The sequence below is a fragment of the Apostichopus japonicus genome, chromosome 15 (genome assembly GCF_037975245.1).
Source record: "Apostichopus japonicus isolate 1M-3 chromosome 15, ASM3797524v1, whole genome shotgun sequence".
NCBI lineage: Eukaryota > Metazoa > Echinodermata > Holothuroidea > Aspidochirotida > Stichopodidae > Apostichopus > Apostichopus japonicus.
Genome location: NC_092575.1, coordinates 20,632,173 through 20,646,032, shown reverse-complemented (window position 1 = coordinate 20,646,032; position 13,860 = coordinate 20,632,173). Strand labels below are relative to the sequence as shown.

The following is a 13,860-nucleotide window of genomic DNA, read 5'->3' as shown; positions in this document are numbered from 1 at the left end:
ATCAAGTTCACTGCACTCTTTCCAAAATCTACTGCATAAAACTGAAAGTTTAGGACCATCTGGTCGATGTGCGACAAAACAAAGACAAAAACATAGCCAAGGACATTAAATAAACTGTACTTATGAATGAAATTTATTGAAATTGTGACTGGATCTAACAAGTCTGCAGAGAGTGGATCATATCTGGAGACAAACTCCACAGTACCTTCAGTTACTGTCTACAAAGGGTAAAGATTATCACAGACATCAAACTGTCATTCTTGAAATGCTAACTATCTCAAGATCATCAATATCGGCCACATATTGTAACATGCTAGAAAATAATAGGACTTTTCATGAGGCTTCTGATTTTCAAAACTATCTTCAGACATTTGAAAATTGTTAAAATAGACGATAAAAATGTCTCTGTGTGGATATTAACTACATTTTAAAGTGGCAGTAAAATAGTTGCTATAAATTCATTGGTGACCATTTTCCCGAATTTCTAGCATATTTGGGAGCAATTCTGATGACCTTTCTGATTATTTTAACAAATCGCTTATGTCATATTTAGGCAAACTTCCTTTCAATGAAAAAATTTATAGCTACTTGCTTTGGACAGCCGAATGAGTTTGGCCAGATGGCAAATTTTGTCCTTCCCACAAAGGTGATGCATCATGAAAGGGGAGATGAGGAAAGGATTAGATATGGGTAGTCTCTAATCCCCAGTGAACCCCAATCAACTTGGGAGAGGCTACAGGAAGAGTTTTATAGCTCCCAAGTGGCTCCGATGCAGGAACTTATAAAAAGTACTGAGGTGTGTCATGGTCACTGTGATATTTCTATAACATTATGTAGCAAACATACTAAGGTTCTTTGTACAAAATGTAAGCATCTCTCCATTTCTGAACCCATTTTGGAAATCTTACATCTTGTGAAGCATTTTGCTATGCTTGACATTCCAAGTATTCAAACTTTCTTGCTTTTCGGTGACCGCAATTTTACAGCCTGTGCAAAGTGATCTATGTGGAGCATGTATGCCTCTCTCTCTCTCTCTCTCTCTCTCTAAAGTAACTTATGTTCAGAGAATTTTTTTTACTCAAATATTGACAACCTTTTTCATATCTGTAGGCAAACCTCCAAATCATTTTAGCAGACACTCTGATATATTTGGGAGTTTGAAAACAAGGGTCTGTCCTTCTGATTTCCCTATGAGTTTGTGTCTGCCTGTCACAAAGAATGAACGACAGCAACATCTAGTGACATCATACTGAGTGACCGGTACATTCTGAAGAGACATTGGACACAGTTGACATTCTCTCCTAAACATAAATGTAACACAAATGTTGTTTAAAGTAACTGGAAAATTTTCACTGCACTGAAGATGACTATCCCTATCATGATATAGGCCTTCCTTGATGACAACTAGTTGGATCTTCAAATGTTGTCAATACCTAAAGCAATCCTAATTGTAACACTTTCCAGGAAGGACATCTGCTGCTACAAAAACCCAAAGATGACAGTTTCTGCTTTGCCAATCTAACCATAAATTATCACAGTTACTTCCAACATAAAGGGCTTCTAGAATGTCAAGAATAATCCCATCTCTCAAGTTCATTCCTCTGCAGATATTTGAAAATATTTTGAATATACTCTAGCCAACTTTTGCTGTTTAAATAACATGTATTGAGCCAGATCATGTGACATAAGTAAACGGTTTCTCTTCATCTGAGTATCCTGCTGTTTTGAAAGAGTAATTTTCCACCAGTGTCTCGGAGCATATGTAAGTCCTGGGATTGATTTCCAGAGGTATTTTTCTAGTTCTTCTCTTCATAAACCACCTCATTTTATCAACCTAAACTATTCCTCAGGAGCCAAGACCTTCACAAACATCTGTTTGGATCCACTATGAAGCTGTGGAAGGTGTGACATCTGTTTCTCGTTGAGTGATGAAACGGCTTCTGTCTCTGGTAGGGCTCCAAGGAGGATGAGAACCATTTGATGATGAGCCCTCTTCATGCCAAACACCTTCACCATCTTAAGAGAGATTACACCAACATCAGTTCCTACCACTACGTTCCGTTTCAGCTAGACATTCTCGCACTAAACTCTTTGCATGGACTATACCTGTTAAGAACAAACCATGAATGATCAACAACTTAATCAGCTGGTTGGCAAAACGACAATGAATTTAAACCAGGGTTGTCCAACCTACGGCCCGCGGGCCACAGTGCGGCCTGCCGCAAGGTCCCGTCCGGCCCGCCAACCTCATTAATTTACAAATGTACATTTACCCAGGAATTCTTTTTTGATAAATTTCAGAGATCATTATATCTCAATATGAAGATTGTTTTGATACAGATCAGAAGGCTTGTGAAGTGTCATTTCCTGCAATCTAGTGGTCTTTTGGGTGATTTTTATTCTTGCACGCCACGCGCCAACCTACGGTGGCGCTCTGCTTGTATGGAAACTTCATTTCCCATACAGACCCCTAGCGGGGCCACTGAAATTTGCCGCTCTGGCACGAAACCCTGGATATGCCACAGGAGCTTGTAGGCTCATGCGGCCCCTCCTTTATCATAATCATTCGAGGTGGCCCTCCTCATCAAAAGGTTGGACAACCCTGATTTAAACCGATACAAATATCCATTTTAGCAACATTGCATTCATGTGTCAAACACTAGTGAAGGCTCACTGTGGCACCTAATGGCAGTTGTCTTTGTGCATACTAACTAATACTTCGGGATGGTACTGGTAAATTTTATTTTAAACGATAGGCCCCTACAACTTTCGTCTGAACCTAGGAGCGGCGAAGTTTGCATATAAGTGAAGAAAGGTACATTTTTTGGGCGACTGCTGTCGCCTGAGTTAGGGATGATATGAGACTAGAGAAGGAATTAAGATCAAAGCGAAGTCGCATGTTTTTTAATTAACAGGGTGATATTTCTATTTGTAGCATTTTATGACAATTTTGACAAAAATTTGGCAATTGCCAGACTGAAAACAGGTGCTAAAAATGTGAACAAAGAATCCTATGAAGTTGATGGAGTTCAAATGCTTCCTTCGTTGCAAATGTCGTTAGCAATTTTAGAAGGGACGCGGTTCCTCGCTGCTAGGTGTAAAACATTCAAAGGTGTTTGACAGGATCCTACAGGTAATTTCTCAGTCATAGATAACAATGAACTGAAACAGAATTGGACGATGCTTCACTCATAGACCCTCAGCTACAACATCTCTTGATCTTCTGTTCTAAATACACAACATATTTCATCACATTTTCTAATATTCAACTTATATTTTGTGCTCTTCTTTTTTTTTGGGGGGGGGGTACCATCAGCCATCAAACCTTTGAATATTGTGTTAACCATGAATCTATGAACTGGTACAGCATTGACAGATTTTTTAGATGCTCATGCATATTAATTATATTTGTGCTAGAATACAGCAATATATTTACCTCTCTTTAGTCTTTCTGTGGCCATTCTACTGCCTGCATAGGTCGGTCTGATATCTCTCCCCATGTCTTCGATGACCACTAAAAGATCAGCATATTTGCTCTGAGGGGCTGAAGGTCGTCCTGTACATGGGAAAGCAGAGACGACAGGTAAATATATAGCAATCATTATCATGAGTAATTTGGACGAAATTTTTTCAAAAATAATTTAAAAAAAAATAATCTCAAATTAATCCCCCCCCCCCCCAAAAAAGAGGAATGTATTATTATTTATATACAATAATCCAAAGGGGCTTGTAGCCTGGTGAAACAATCTGGTGGTTTCATGCTTGAACACTACAAAGAAAAGAAACCCTGCCTGGGAACCATAATCTATTGATGGAATTCCACAAAAATGACACCTTGGAGAAAATAAATTGGGCAAATATTTGGAAGGTTTCCTGAATGAACGAATAATACATTCCTTACCGTAAATTTGTGAAAACCCAAACTTTCCTGCATTTTGATGATTAAGGTTTAAGTGACTCCCAGATTTGGAGCAGCCACATTGGTCTTTTTGGGCATATTGTTGGCTATCCTTAACCGTATATACGATAAATGTATTACACAGCTTGGTCCGAATAATGCAGTTACAACAAACTCATGCAACTTATGACACTACTCATAGACATGACATAACTAGGCATGATAAGCATTGAGTTGATCACAGCCAATAAAATATCTTACACCCAGAGAAGCACCCTCAGCAATTCACCTTGCGAATACTAATGCTGCTCCCCTCTCAATAAACTTGATGTGACATACCTGCTGTTAAGAACTGATGCTGGGCCGTGGCTTGGGCCTGAACCTGGGCCTGTACCTGGGCTTGAGGTTGATGGTGGACCTGCGCCATCTGATGGGCTCGTTGTAAGTTGTGAGTACCTTGCATCTGTGAAAGATTTTGCACTGGCACACCGTGGACCAATATACTGTTGTGTGGAATGCTACTACTTGAACTATGACCTCCAGATGCCATTCTTGCAACCTGATGAAAATTATAAAAACAAAAGAAACTTAGACAGAGTAGGACAGTACAGATGTAGCTGCACTCGGTAGAAGATAAAAAACAGGAAATGTTACTAAAGCCCTGTGATACTACCTGAAATAAACCTAAACCTAACTCTTAAAAGCTACTTAAACATCACCAAAAGTGACTTATGACAGCTATGGAAAGATTGAAAATAGGACTGCAACAAAAAAACAGAAATCTGTGACTTTTTGTAATTTCCTTTTGTGGCTTAACAGATGTCACTTAGCTTTCCTGATTGATATGTCAACTTAAGTTAGTCCGTAAGTAATCAGGTAGCAGTAACACTCATTTATTGATCAATATGGAACAATTCACTGGTACGGATTGTTTATCGTATGATCTGCTAATCATATCAACGATTCAGCTATTTGAACATTTTTGTGCAATTGTGTAAGTTACCATGTCTACAAGCTGTGTTTACAAGAGATCATTAAACAGTAGAGATGAGGAATATTAGGACCGATATGACAGTGCCCCCTGTTAAAACGCTGGAGAGCCCTGTTAATTATGTGTGGCATGCAAGTAAGGTGAAAAATGCAAGTAAGGTGTCAATGCAAGTAAGGTGTCAATAATGATCATATGCTAATGATGTCAAAGGTTAACATGTGAGTACACCCATGTTTGAATAACACAAACAGTGCACGACATTAATGAAACAATGCTTGGAAAAGTTCAGAAGAAGACGATTTACGTGACATTTATCTAATTTAGAAAAATATACCTTGAGCAAGAAACAATGCAAATAGTTCAGAAAACCAGTTCAATATAAATAAGTGCAAAAAACCTGTAGAGTGAAATATACAAGATATCTTCAATTATTTTACCTGGTTGACTTTTGTTGCTTCTCACTTCAAACTAGCTTGAAATTAATCAGTTTCTCCCCTAACCCATGTTCCCTCATCCCCATGATGAAACCATGACAAGCATCACTAGCAAGTTTATTCTTTTAGTGGCCACACCTATCTTCTTCTTTTTTAATAGCAGGCTAATAAAACTTGCTAGGAGGTTCTCAAAGCTGGATGTTAACACGTGACACAAATGTTGACAATTAAGTCCCTCAGTTACCTAGACAGTCTCTGTTAACTAGACAAGCCAGAATCTCAAATAACTAGATAATTCATTGTCTCAGATAACTAGACAATTCATTGTCTCATATAACTAGACAATCCAGAGACTCAGATAACTGGACAATTCATTGTCTCAGATAACTAGAAAATCCAGTCTCAGATAACTAGAAAATCCAGTCTCAGATAACTAGACAATCCAGTCTCAGGTAACAAGACAATTCATTGTCTCATATAACTAGACAATCCAGTCTCAGATAACTGGACAATTCATTGTCTCAGATAACTAGACAATCCAGTCTCAGATAACTGGACAATCCAGTCTCATATAACTGGACAATCCAGTCTCAGATAACTAGACAATTCATTGTCTCAGATAACTAGACAATCCAGTCTCAGATAACTGGACAATCCAGTCTCAGATAACTAGACAATTCATTGTCTCAGATAACTAGACAATCCAGTCTCAGATAACTAGACAATCCAGTCTCAGATAACTAGACAACTCATTGTCTCAGATAACTAGAAAATCAAACATCTCAGGTACCAAGACAATTCATTGTCTCAGATAAATAGACAACTCATTGTCTCAGGTAACTAGACAATCCAGAGTCTCAGATAACTAGACAATTCCTTGTCTCAGATAATCAGACAATTCCTTGTCTCATATAATAAGACAATTCATTGTCTCAGAGAACTAGACACTTCATTGTCTCAGAGAACTAGACACTTCATTGTCTCAGAGAACTAGACAATTCATTGTCTCAGATAACTAGACAATCCAAAGTCTCAGATAACTAAGCATTTCATTGTCTCAGATAACTAGACAATTCTTTGTCTCAGATAACTAGACAATTCATTGTCTCATATAACTACACAACCAGAGTCTCAGATAACTAGACAAATTCAGTGTCTCAGTTCACTATACATTTGTTGTCTCATTAAAGTAGACATTCGTTGTCTCAGTTCACTATGAACTTAAGTGCCTCACATAACCAGTTTTGGCATTTCTGGCATACTCAAGTAAAGGATATTAAAAATTATTTTAGTAGCTTACAAAACACCTTGCATCAACAACCAGCATGAGAGAGAGCATTTGTTAAAGGGGGCAAGACTTAACAGTAATGAGAACCACTTGGTGTCTCAAACAAGACATCCATGAACTATTTCCTTGCATCGTTCGGAGATAAATGTTTTGGCTGACTAGAAATGCCATTGGCACAACTTTGTGGGCTAAGTGATATTAGCCTTTCTGTCTAAATGTTGATTATGAAATAAATGAAAAGTAACGGACAAAATTGACCAACGACAACAAATGATTATGATTATGACAGAGAGAAGACATCATTTACTACATACAATTAAGATGTTGTTAGAAAAGAAAAGAGGGACAGAGTTAATGTAAGGTCAATATTTCTATTGTTAAAATAACTTTATTTTTTTACATATTTCAAAAAGAGAATGATATGGAATAACTTGAGCACTTTTTTTTATGATTGGAAGACACAAATGAGTCAAGCTTATTACAAGTTCTCATTTTGTATTTATGCTTTCTTTTACAACTACTGGCCAGTTGCAATGTAGGCCACGAAGGATTATCCCCATCTTTCAGTTTCAAAATAAACTGGCATTTGGATCATAGCAGTGCCTATATTTTCAAATTCTTCAGTTAGTATTTAAAGTAGATAGTAGATACCATTATATTTTTGTTTCTTATAAAATGTACATTCACTGATTATGCCCACTGACCTTTTTTCACCAATATATGCCTTTTTCAAATTTTGAAAATTAGAACCAATCCAAACAAAGTCTTCCAGAAAAACTGGTTTAGCATATATATGAGTAAACATATTTTATCTATCTCATTTTTTGCTTTATGCACACTTAGTCCATAAATCAATTCCCTGATAAATTAAGAAAATAAAACTTAAAAAAGAACATCTGACATTACAGGACCTAGCGACAAACCAAAGTATGTCCACCAATTTCTTTCTCCCACGCCTGTTACACCCCCCCCCACACACACCCCCTCCCATTAGCTGATCTTAACATTACGGGCAGGGGGATAACATTAGTAAGTAGAGTGGAAACAAGTAAACAGAGAAGGCTGTGAAATTATAAAGTCAGTTAATCGAAACAACCATAAATGTCATGTGCAGATTTGTTATTGAAATGAAGAAAATGATCTGATATTATTAACAACTACATCCATGGCCGATGTAACGTTTCTTTGTTAGATTTGACTGATAGAGGTGGAGATGAAAAGAACAGATGGCTGGCTCCCAAAGGGGGTGTAACAAAACGACTTTCTATTTTATCCCTGAAGTGATGGCTATAACCAAGCATTTTCATCAACCATTCAGAGTTCTACATTGAAACTGGAGGCATAACAAATGTATTCCTCATTTCTACCATATATTTGTCACACAAGTTCGTTTTGGTTTTGAGAGATGAAACTACTATATGACTGTGACAATGCCCTTTGTTCTGCTTGCACAAAACAATATAATTGAGTGGGAATGATCAAAGTTTTGTCTCTATTTAAAAGAGTATTTTTTTGGTTTTCTTGTTGAACAGATCCTTTCTTAAATAATAGGCAGAAGTAAATATTAGTCTTAATTTGAGAAATGTGTAAGCTGATAATAAGGATGAGCAATTTTTTTTTTTCTGTGAGATGGATGCAACCAGTAGTTAGGTGATTCAGAACATACTGTAGACACTTTTGGCATCTTCATCTGTTTGTTGCTCACAGACATCCCATGATAGCTATGTTTTCTGAAAAAAAAGAGAAATATGAGACATATTATTATTATACAAAGATTTGCTGGTAAAAGTTCCATAACAAGAAAACAGAAATACAACTGATTAAAAGACTTTGTGTTTCTGTTCTTGATAACAAAGTGGCATTGTTAAACTGTAAGGTTTAAGGGAAAGACAAATGGGGTATACAAGATCTGAAGATACCTACTCTCTCTCACATGTAGATGTCTTCTCTCACATGTAGATGAGGTCAAGGACCGGGACCTTCACTTTAGTGTAAACAGTGTTTGTTCACTATGGTGTAAGCACACCATCTGCTTCATTCTGGGTAGAACTGAAGCCTAACTAGTTGGAGTCTAACTAATACCCTTGACCAAACAACCTTTCTGGAGTTGGATTTTTTCCCCCATACAAATTGTAATTAACACTGGTACGTAGCTCTAATGAAGACCAAAAATCAATCAATAAATTGTACATAATTAAATGAACAATACACTTTTAAATTAAAAAAAAAAACATCCATTTGCTAGAACTGTAATTTTGTATGCATACCTTTTCTTCTGCATGTTCTCCATTAGTTGGGAAGAACTATGATCTTTGTTGATCTTGAAGATGGATGGGTTTACATAGTCTCCTCCTAACTTATGTAAACCATACTTAAAGTGGCAGCTACATAGTCTGGAATGTGCCTTAGGCCTAGCATCGTCTCGTCTGGACCACAAAAAAAAAAAATTAACAAAGAATGATGTTGTATGATCAAAACATAAATCTGTTAAGTCTGTCACTTCCAAGAAAGACTCACGCAACAATATTACTTATATCAATAACATACAGTCCCACTTGGTCATGTTCCCAATGACAAAAAGAGCAAAGGCTTCTAGGCAGTTTCAAACCTATATTAAGCAAGTCAGAAATGTTGTTCAGTACCTTACTTGAAAGTAACCCCCCCCCCCCGGTGAGAATCCATGTAAAATCTTCCACACAAAAGGATATAGTAACATGGCATTTGTGTGTGTGTGCGTGACTATCTTCTGTGCAATGGCATGCCTTATTCTAGTTTAAGCCTTACTTTGAGCCTTATTTCCAAAACACCACTCGTATTTGAAGCAGCATAGCTGTGACAAAGCTGATAGCTTCATGTAGGGTTTCAAGGCTATAACTGCCAGTAAAGTAAAGCAGGTATGGTACAAACATACACTACAGGATTATCCACCGTATAATAATACCACCACGGTACACCAATCACCCAGTTTGATTATCTTACCTGCTCAACGCTGTCCATTTCTCATATGACGATTTGTGAGTGTCTTCACTTGGAAATCGATAAAATTTGCAATGGTGGCTCTCATTTGTGTGGTTACAACCGCCAGCAAAGCAACTAACCATATTGGATGGTTGCTTTAGCATGTGTAGAGCCAAGCTATGGAATAACTGGAATGGACAGGCGACTCGGATCGGCGATTATATGGCAAGTACTGTCGCTATGGAAATCAATGGGACCAGGTGCTGTATTATGTAACACTTTGATACTAGACAACATATGGAAGAACATTCACACATAATTCAAACCCACGGGGAGACAGTTGGCTGGGAATTGATTTACCTGCAATGAGCTACGGTACGTATGAGAGAACTATTCGCCATCACAATCAGTCTGGCTAAGTAGCTCTGGTTAAAAATTGATTGTCTATAGGATTATGAAAAACAAACACACTCAGAAAATATATTGAAGTCACAATACATTCATGAATGAACTTCACTACTGTACTACGTCAACAATGCAGAGTGGTCATTAAATGATTTGGTTTTGACAAACCTTATAGGAAGAGATTAATTTTCTTGAGGGAATGTTGAATTTGTGTGTGTAACTAGTACCTCACATGTTTACGGCCACCATAAATCTGTAACGTTAGGCCTAGCCTGTTTTTTACTTTACTTGTGTTAACGTTCCGATGTGCTATGCTGATTTGCAGAATACCCTGCAACTCTTGAACCTCACAGATTTTGACCAGAAGTTTATATTCAAGACTATAGTAAAAAATGTATTGCCGTTCTTAAAAAATCAGAGGTGTGTGAATTGCAGTTTATTTTGCATTTGATGGGTTAGAGGTACAGTTAAACATTTGTTAGAATAGGCCTACCAAGCACTTGTTTTTATATAAGAGTGCTAGCCTAGTATAGTAAAGGCTTCATAATTGAAGCACCTTCGTAATTGACGCACCTTCAAATATTAAGTAGCAACGATACAGCAGGCAACCTAAACTTTTTGCAGCGAAGCAAGTTACATATTTCATAAGTTTGAATCCATTTCAGCTATGTGCCGATCAATTTGTGTGTTTTTAAAGCTTTAAACACCCTCTCCCAAGTTTTGCACGTATTTTTGGGATTTGGAAATCTTACTCCCTAAAATAACCAATATTACCTCAGCATTATAAGGTCAGTACTCTCTGGGACCTGACCTGTCTGAGCTTAGGGTCTCAGAGCATAGCAAACAGCATTCGAAGTCAGTTGATGTATATTTACACAAAAGTTGCAGTTAGCTTATCGAGGAATGTGTCAATTTAGGGGTATGAAAGAACTTGACACGGCAGACATTTTGTGATCAAATTCTACCCAATTGTACATTGCATGTGCACAGAACAATAAATATTTTGAGATCATTACATTTCTGAGAAACCACTCATATGAAAAACACATACAGTTGAGTGATTTGGATTTTTTCTTGATAGACATCGTTGATCAAATCCTTAAGTGTGTCAATGATGAACCCACCATGCTACTAGGCTAGTCATACTAGTACTGCTGGGGGGGGGTTGTCAGTCCGCCATAAAAATATGCTCTTTTAGCCATAGAATAGGTGCCATTCTGCCATGGCGGTAAAGCACTTTTGTATGGCGAAAGAGCAAAATATTGAGGGTGCATTGTATAGTACTTCGCTTCACTCTACCTATTACTGCAAATCCACAAAATCAGTCATTTAATGCATCAATCAGAATCGGTCTCATTAGTAAATAATCAGCCTAATTTAATTTCATTTATTCAACCAACTATTATATATTTCAAGAGAGTGTATCGGCTCTTACAATTGAAACTATTCAATTAACCTGCACAGTAAAGACTGTATCAATTCAGTCTATTCAGCGAACCATCACATTTGAACTTGAAGATGGTGTAGGCCTACCTATATATCCTTCCATGGGATTCCATGAAACCTTCACTGATACATGGTAAAATCAATTCCTAAATGAGCCTTCCCGACATGGCGGAAAGGATCGAAACCTATGGCGGAAAGGTATGGCGGTATGTACCTATGGCGGAATGGCACTAGATCCGCACTTGATGCTACTGCTAGGCCAAATACTCCTGGGCGCACATTACTTGGCTAGGCCCATAATCCCAACGCGTATATGTGCAATACATGTTGCCTAACGCTGATTAGGAAGTGAACTAACTTTCGACTCGGAAGCCGGAACGTTATGCACATACTAATTACTATTACTAACACAATGGCGTAAGCCTACTCCAGACTCCACAGGCTTTGATTACTTTATGAAACGCACAGAAACCAGAAAACGATGATTATTGACCAGAGAGAAACATATTGTTTGTTACGTGATACACTGATAGTAAACACAAGAATAGCTTTAACCCGAAACTTACAAGATATTTCTCTTTTTCTTTGTAGATGTTGTACTTGCTTGTAAGTTGTAGGTTACAATCTGGGTCAATCGTCGCCTTGCTGTTTTTTGTACTTGCATATGGAACGCCACAAAAGGTACTCAGGTGGCGTTTTTATGGAACGCCAAAAGGACCAATGGTGGCGTTGCTACCCTAAATAAGAGGGGTTCTACTACCCTAAACACGAGGTGCTACTACCCTATATAGGAGGTGCTACTACTCTAAACAGAAGGTGCTACTACTCATATGAGACGAGGCTGCTGTAAAAGCTGCCGCAACTACACTAAATAGGCGATCCTACTATGCTACTACTACAGGCGGCGATGCTACCCTAAACAGGTGGTGCTACTACCCTGAACAGGAGGTGCTACTACCTAAACAGGAGGTGCTACTACCATAAACAGGTGGTGATACTACCCTTAACTAGAGGTGCTACTACCCTAATCAGGTGATTCTACTACCCTAAACAGGTGTTACTATCCTAAACAGGGGTCGATCTATTTTGTAACTACGACCCGTTTCCAAAGCAAACCGCAGTGAAGTAAATGCCATTACAAATCTGCTGGTTATTCTTTGCGGATACGTACACCTGCCATTCGACCGAATTAAAGAGATACAAAGTTTCAAACAAAGGTTAATTTTCAGCCGCTTAACCTTTTTGAGAAAAGTTTAATGGATACGATTTTCTGGACGGAAGTCAAAATGATATCATTATAAACAAAGAAACAAAGGCAATGCTGTTTTACCCCTGTCTGCCAGTACATAGTCAAACTTTTAACCGAATTCCTCATTTCTGATCACAGAAATCACTGAAGCGTGAAATCATAGAATATCTCCCGTAAAATATCGATTGCTACAAAATACTTAGCATTTTTATCGTATAGTGCTCCCCAACCCATCTGCCAGCTGTCGCTGTGGAATCTTCTTGTTTCACCCAACATTTTCTATAGAAATACCTTAAATCATCTTCACCGGATTTTTAGACCATCAGTAGTTTATTTCATCCTCTTCAACATCCAAGCATCAAAAAGAATGGGGATGATTCATAAAATGTCCCAAAAAATCAAATACAGTTGGTCCCTTTAGGGCTATTTTCCGATAAAAAAAAATGAATGAAATATACCATTTCACTGAGACAATGCGCTGTGTGATATGTAAGTATATATGAGGTCAAGGACAGGGCATCGTGTCACGGCTTGGGTCAATGAAAAGCCCATACACGAGGCGGTAAGGGAAACGGGTTGTGGGAGGGTAGGGGAAGAGGGAAGGAGAAACAGCAGTAAAGGAAATGGCGAGTAGCTGGAGGTCACAAGTGGTGAGGAATATTGGAAACTATCTCATGCAGTGTGGTAACCAGACGAAGGGTGCAGGGTGCAGTATGCTTCATGTCGTCCCTGCTAGATCTAGTACAGAAAAAGAGGCTATAGCAAAAACAAACATGGTTGAATCATCGGCCGAACCTCGGTGAAAGTATACTGTTTCGTATGTGCCTCTGGTCAACATTTTGATTTAAGAGTTCTCTCAAAGCTATGAATACCATTTAAATAGTTATTTCAAACAGACAAACACCACTAGGTAATTTGCTGTTATGTTTGATCTTTATTAATTAAATATATATGTTTATAGATAGAACCGACATTACGTATATCATTCCAAGGTGAACTTGTGCTCCAGTTTTGGGTAAATTCTTACCATTGTTTTGTCCAGTGAATATGCAAACATAAGCCGCTTTATTCAAGTGTTTTTTCAATAATTTATTTATAAGTTTCTTCATTTTTAACATGTTTTTCACTGTCAAAGAAAATCTAAATAATAAATTTAATTCTTTGTTTATGCTTGTTTAAGGGAACACTCCG

General features: G+C 37.8%; 1 protein-coding gene across 4 annotated transcripts; it reads right to left on the bottom strand.

Annotated features, from left to right (window-relative positions):
- Positions 1 to 112: 112 nt before the first annotated feature.
- Positions 113 to 12,139, bottom strand: LOC139981048 (uncharacterized). 4 transcript variants are annotated; one of them, XM_071993182.1, is made up of 7 exons: positions 11,987 to 12,139; positions 9,591 to 9,807; positions 8,879 to 9,037; positions 8,278 to 8,341; positions 4,238 to 4,457; positions 3,437 to 3,556; positions 113 to 2,106 (listed from the first exon to the last, which is right to left on the bottom strand). In XM_071993182.1, exons 2-7 carry the CDS (start codon positions 9,731 to 9,733, stop codon positions 2,039 to 2,041), a joined length of 774 nt encoding a protein of 257 aa, XP_071849283.1. In that variant the 5' UTR covers positions 9,734 to 9,807; positions 11,987 to 12,139; the 3' UTR covers positions 113 to 2,038. The 4 variants fall into 4 exon arrangements, with proteins under 4 accessions (XP_071849283.1, XP_071849284.1, XP_071849285.1 ...); XM_071993183.1 differs by lacking the exon at positions 11,987 to 12,139 and adding an exon at positions 11,635 to 11,923; XM_071993184.1 differs by lacking the exon at positions 11,987 to 12,139 and adding an exon at positions 11,508 to 11,525.
- Positions 12,140 to 13,860: the final 1,721 nt, after the last annotated feature.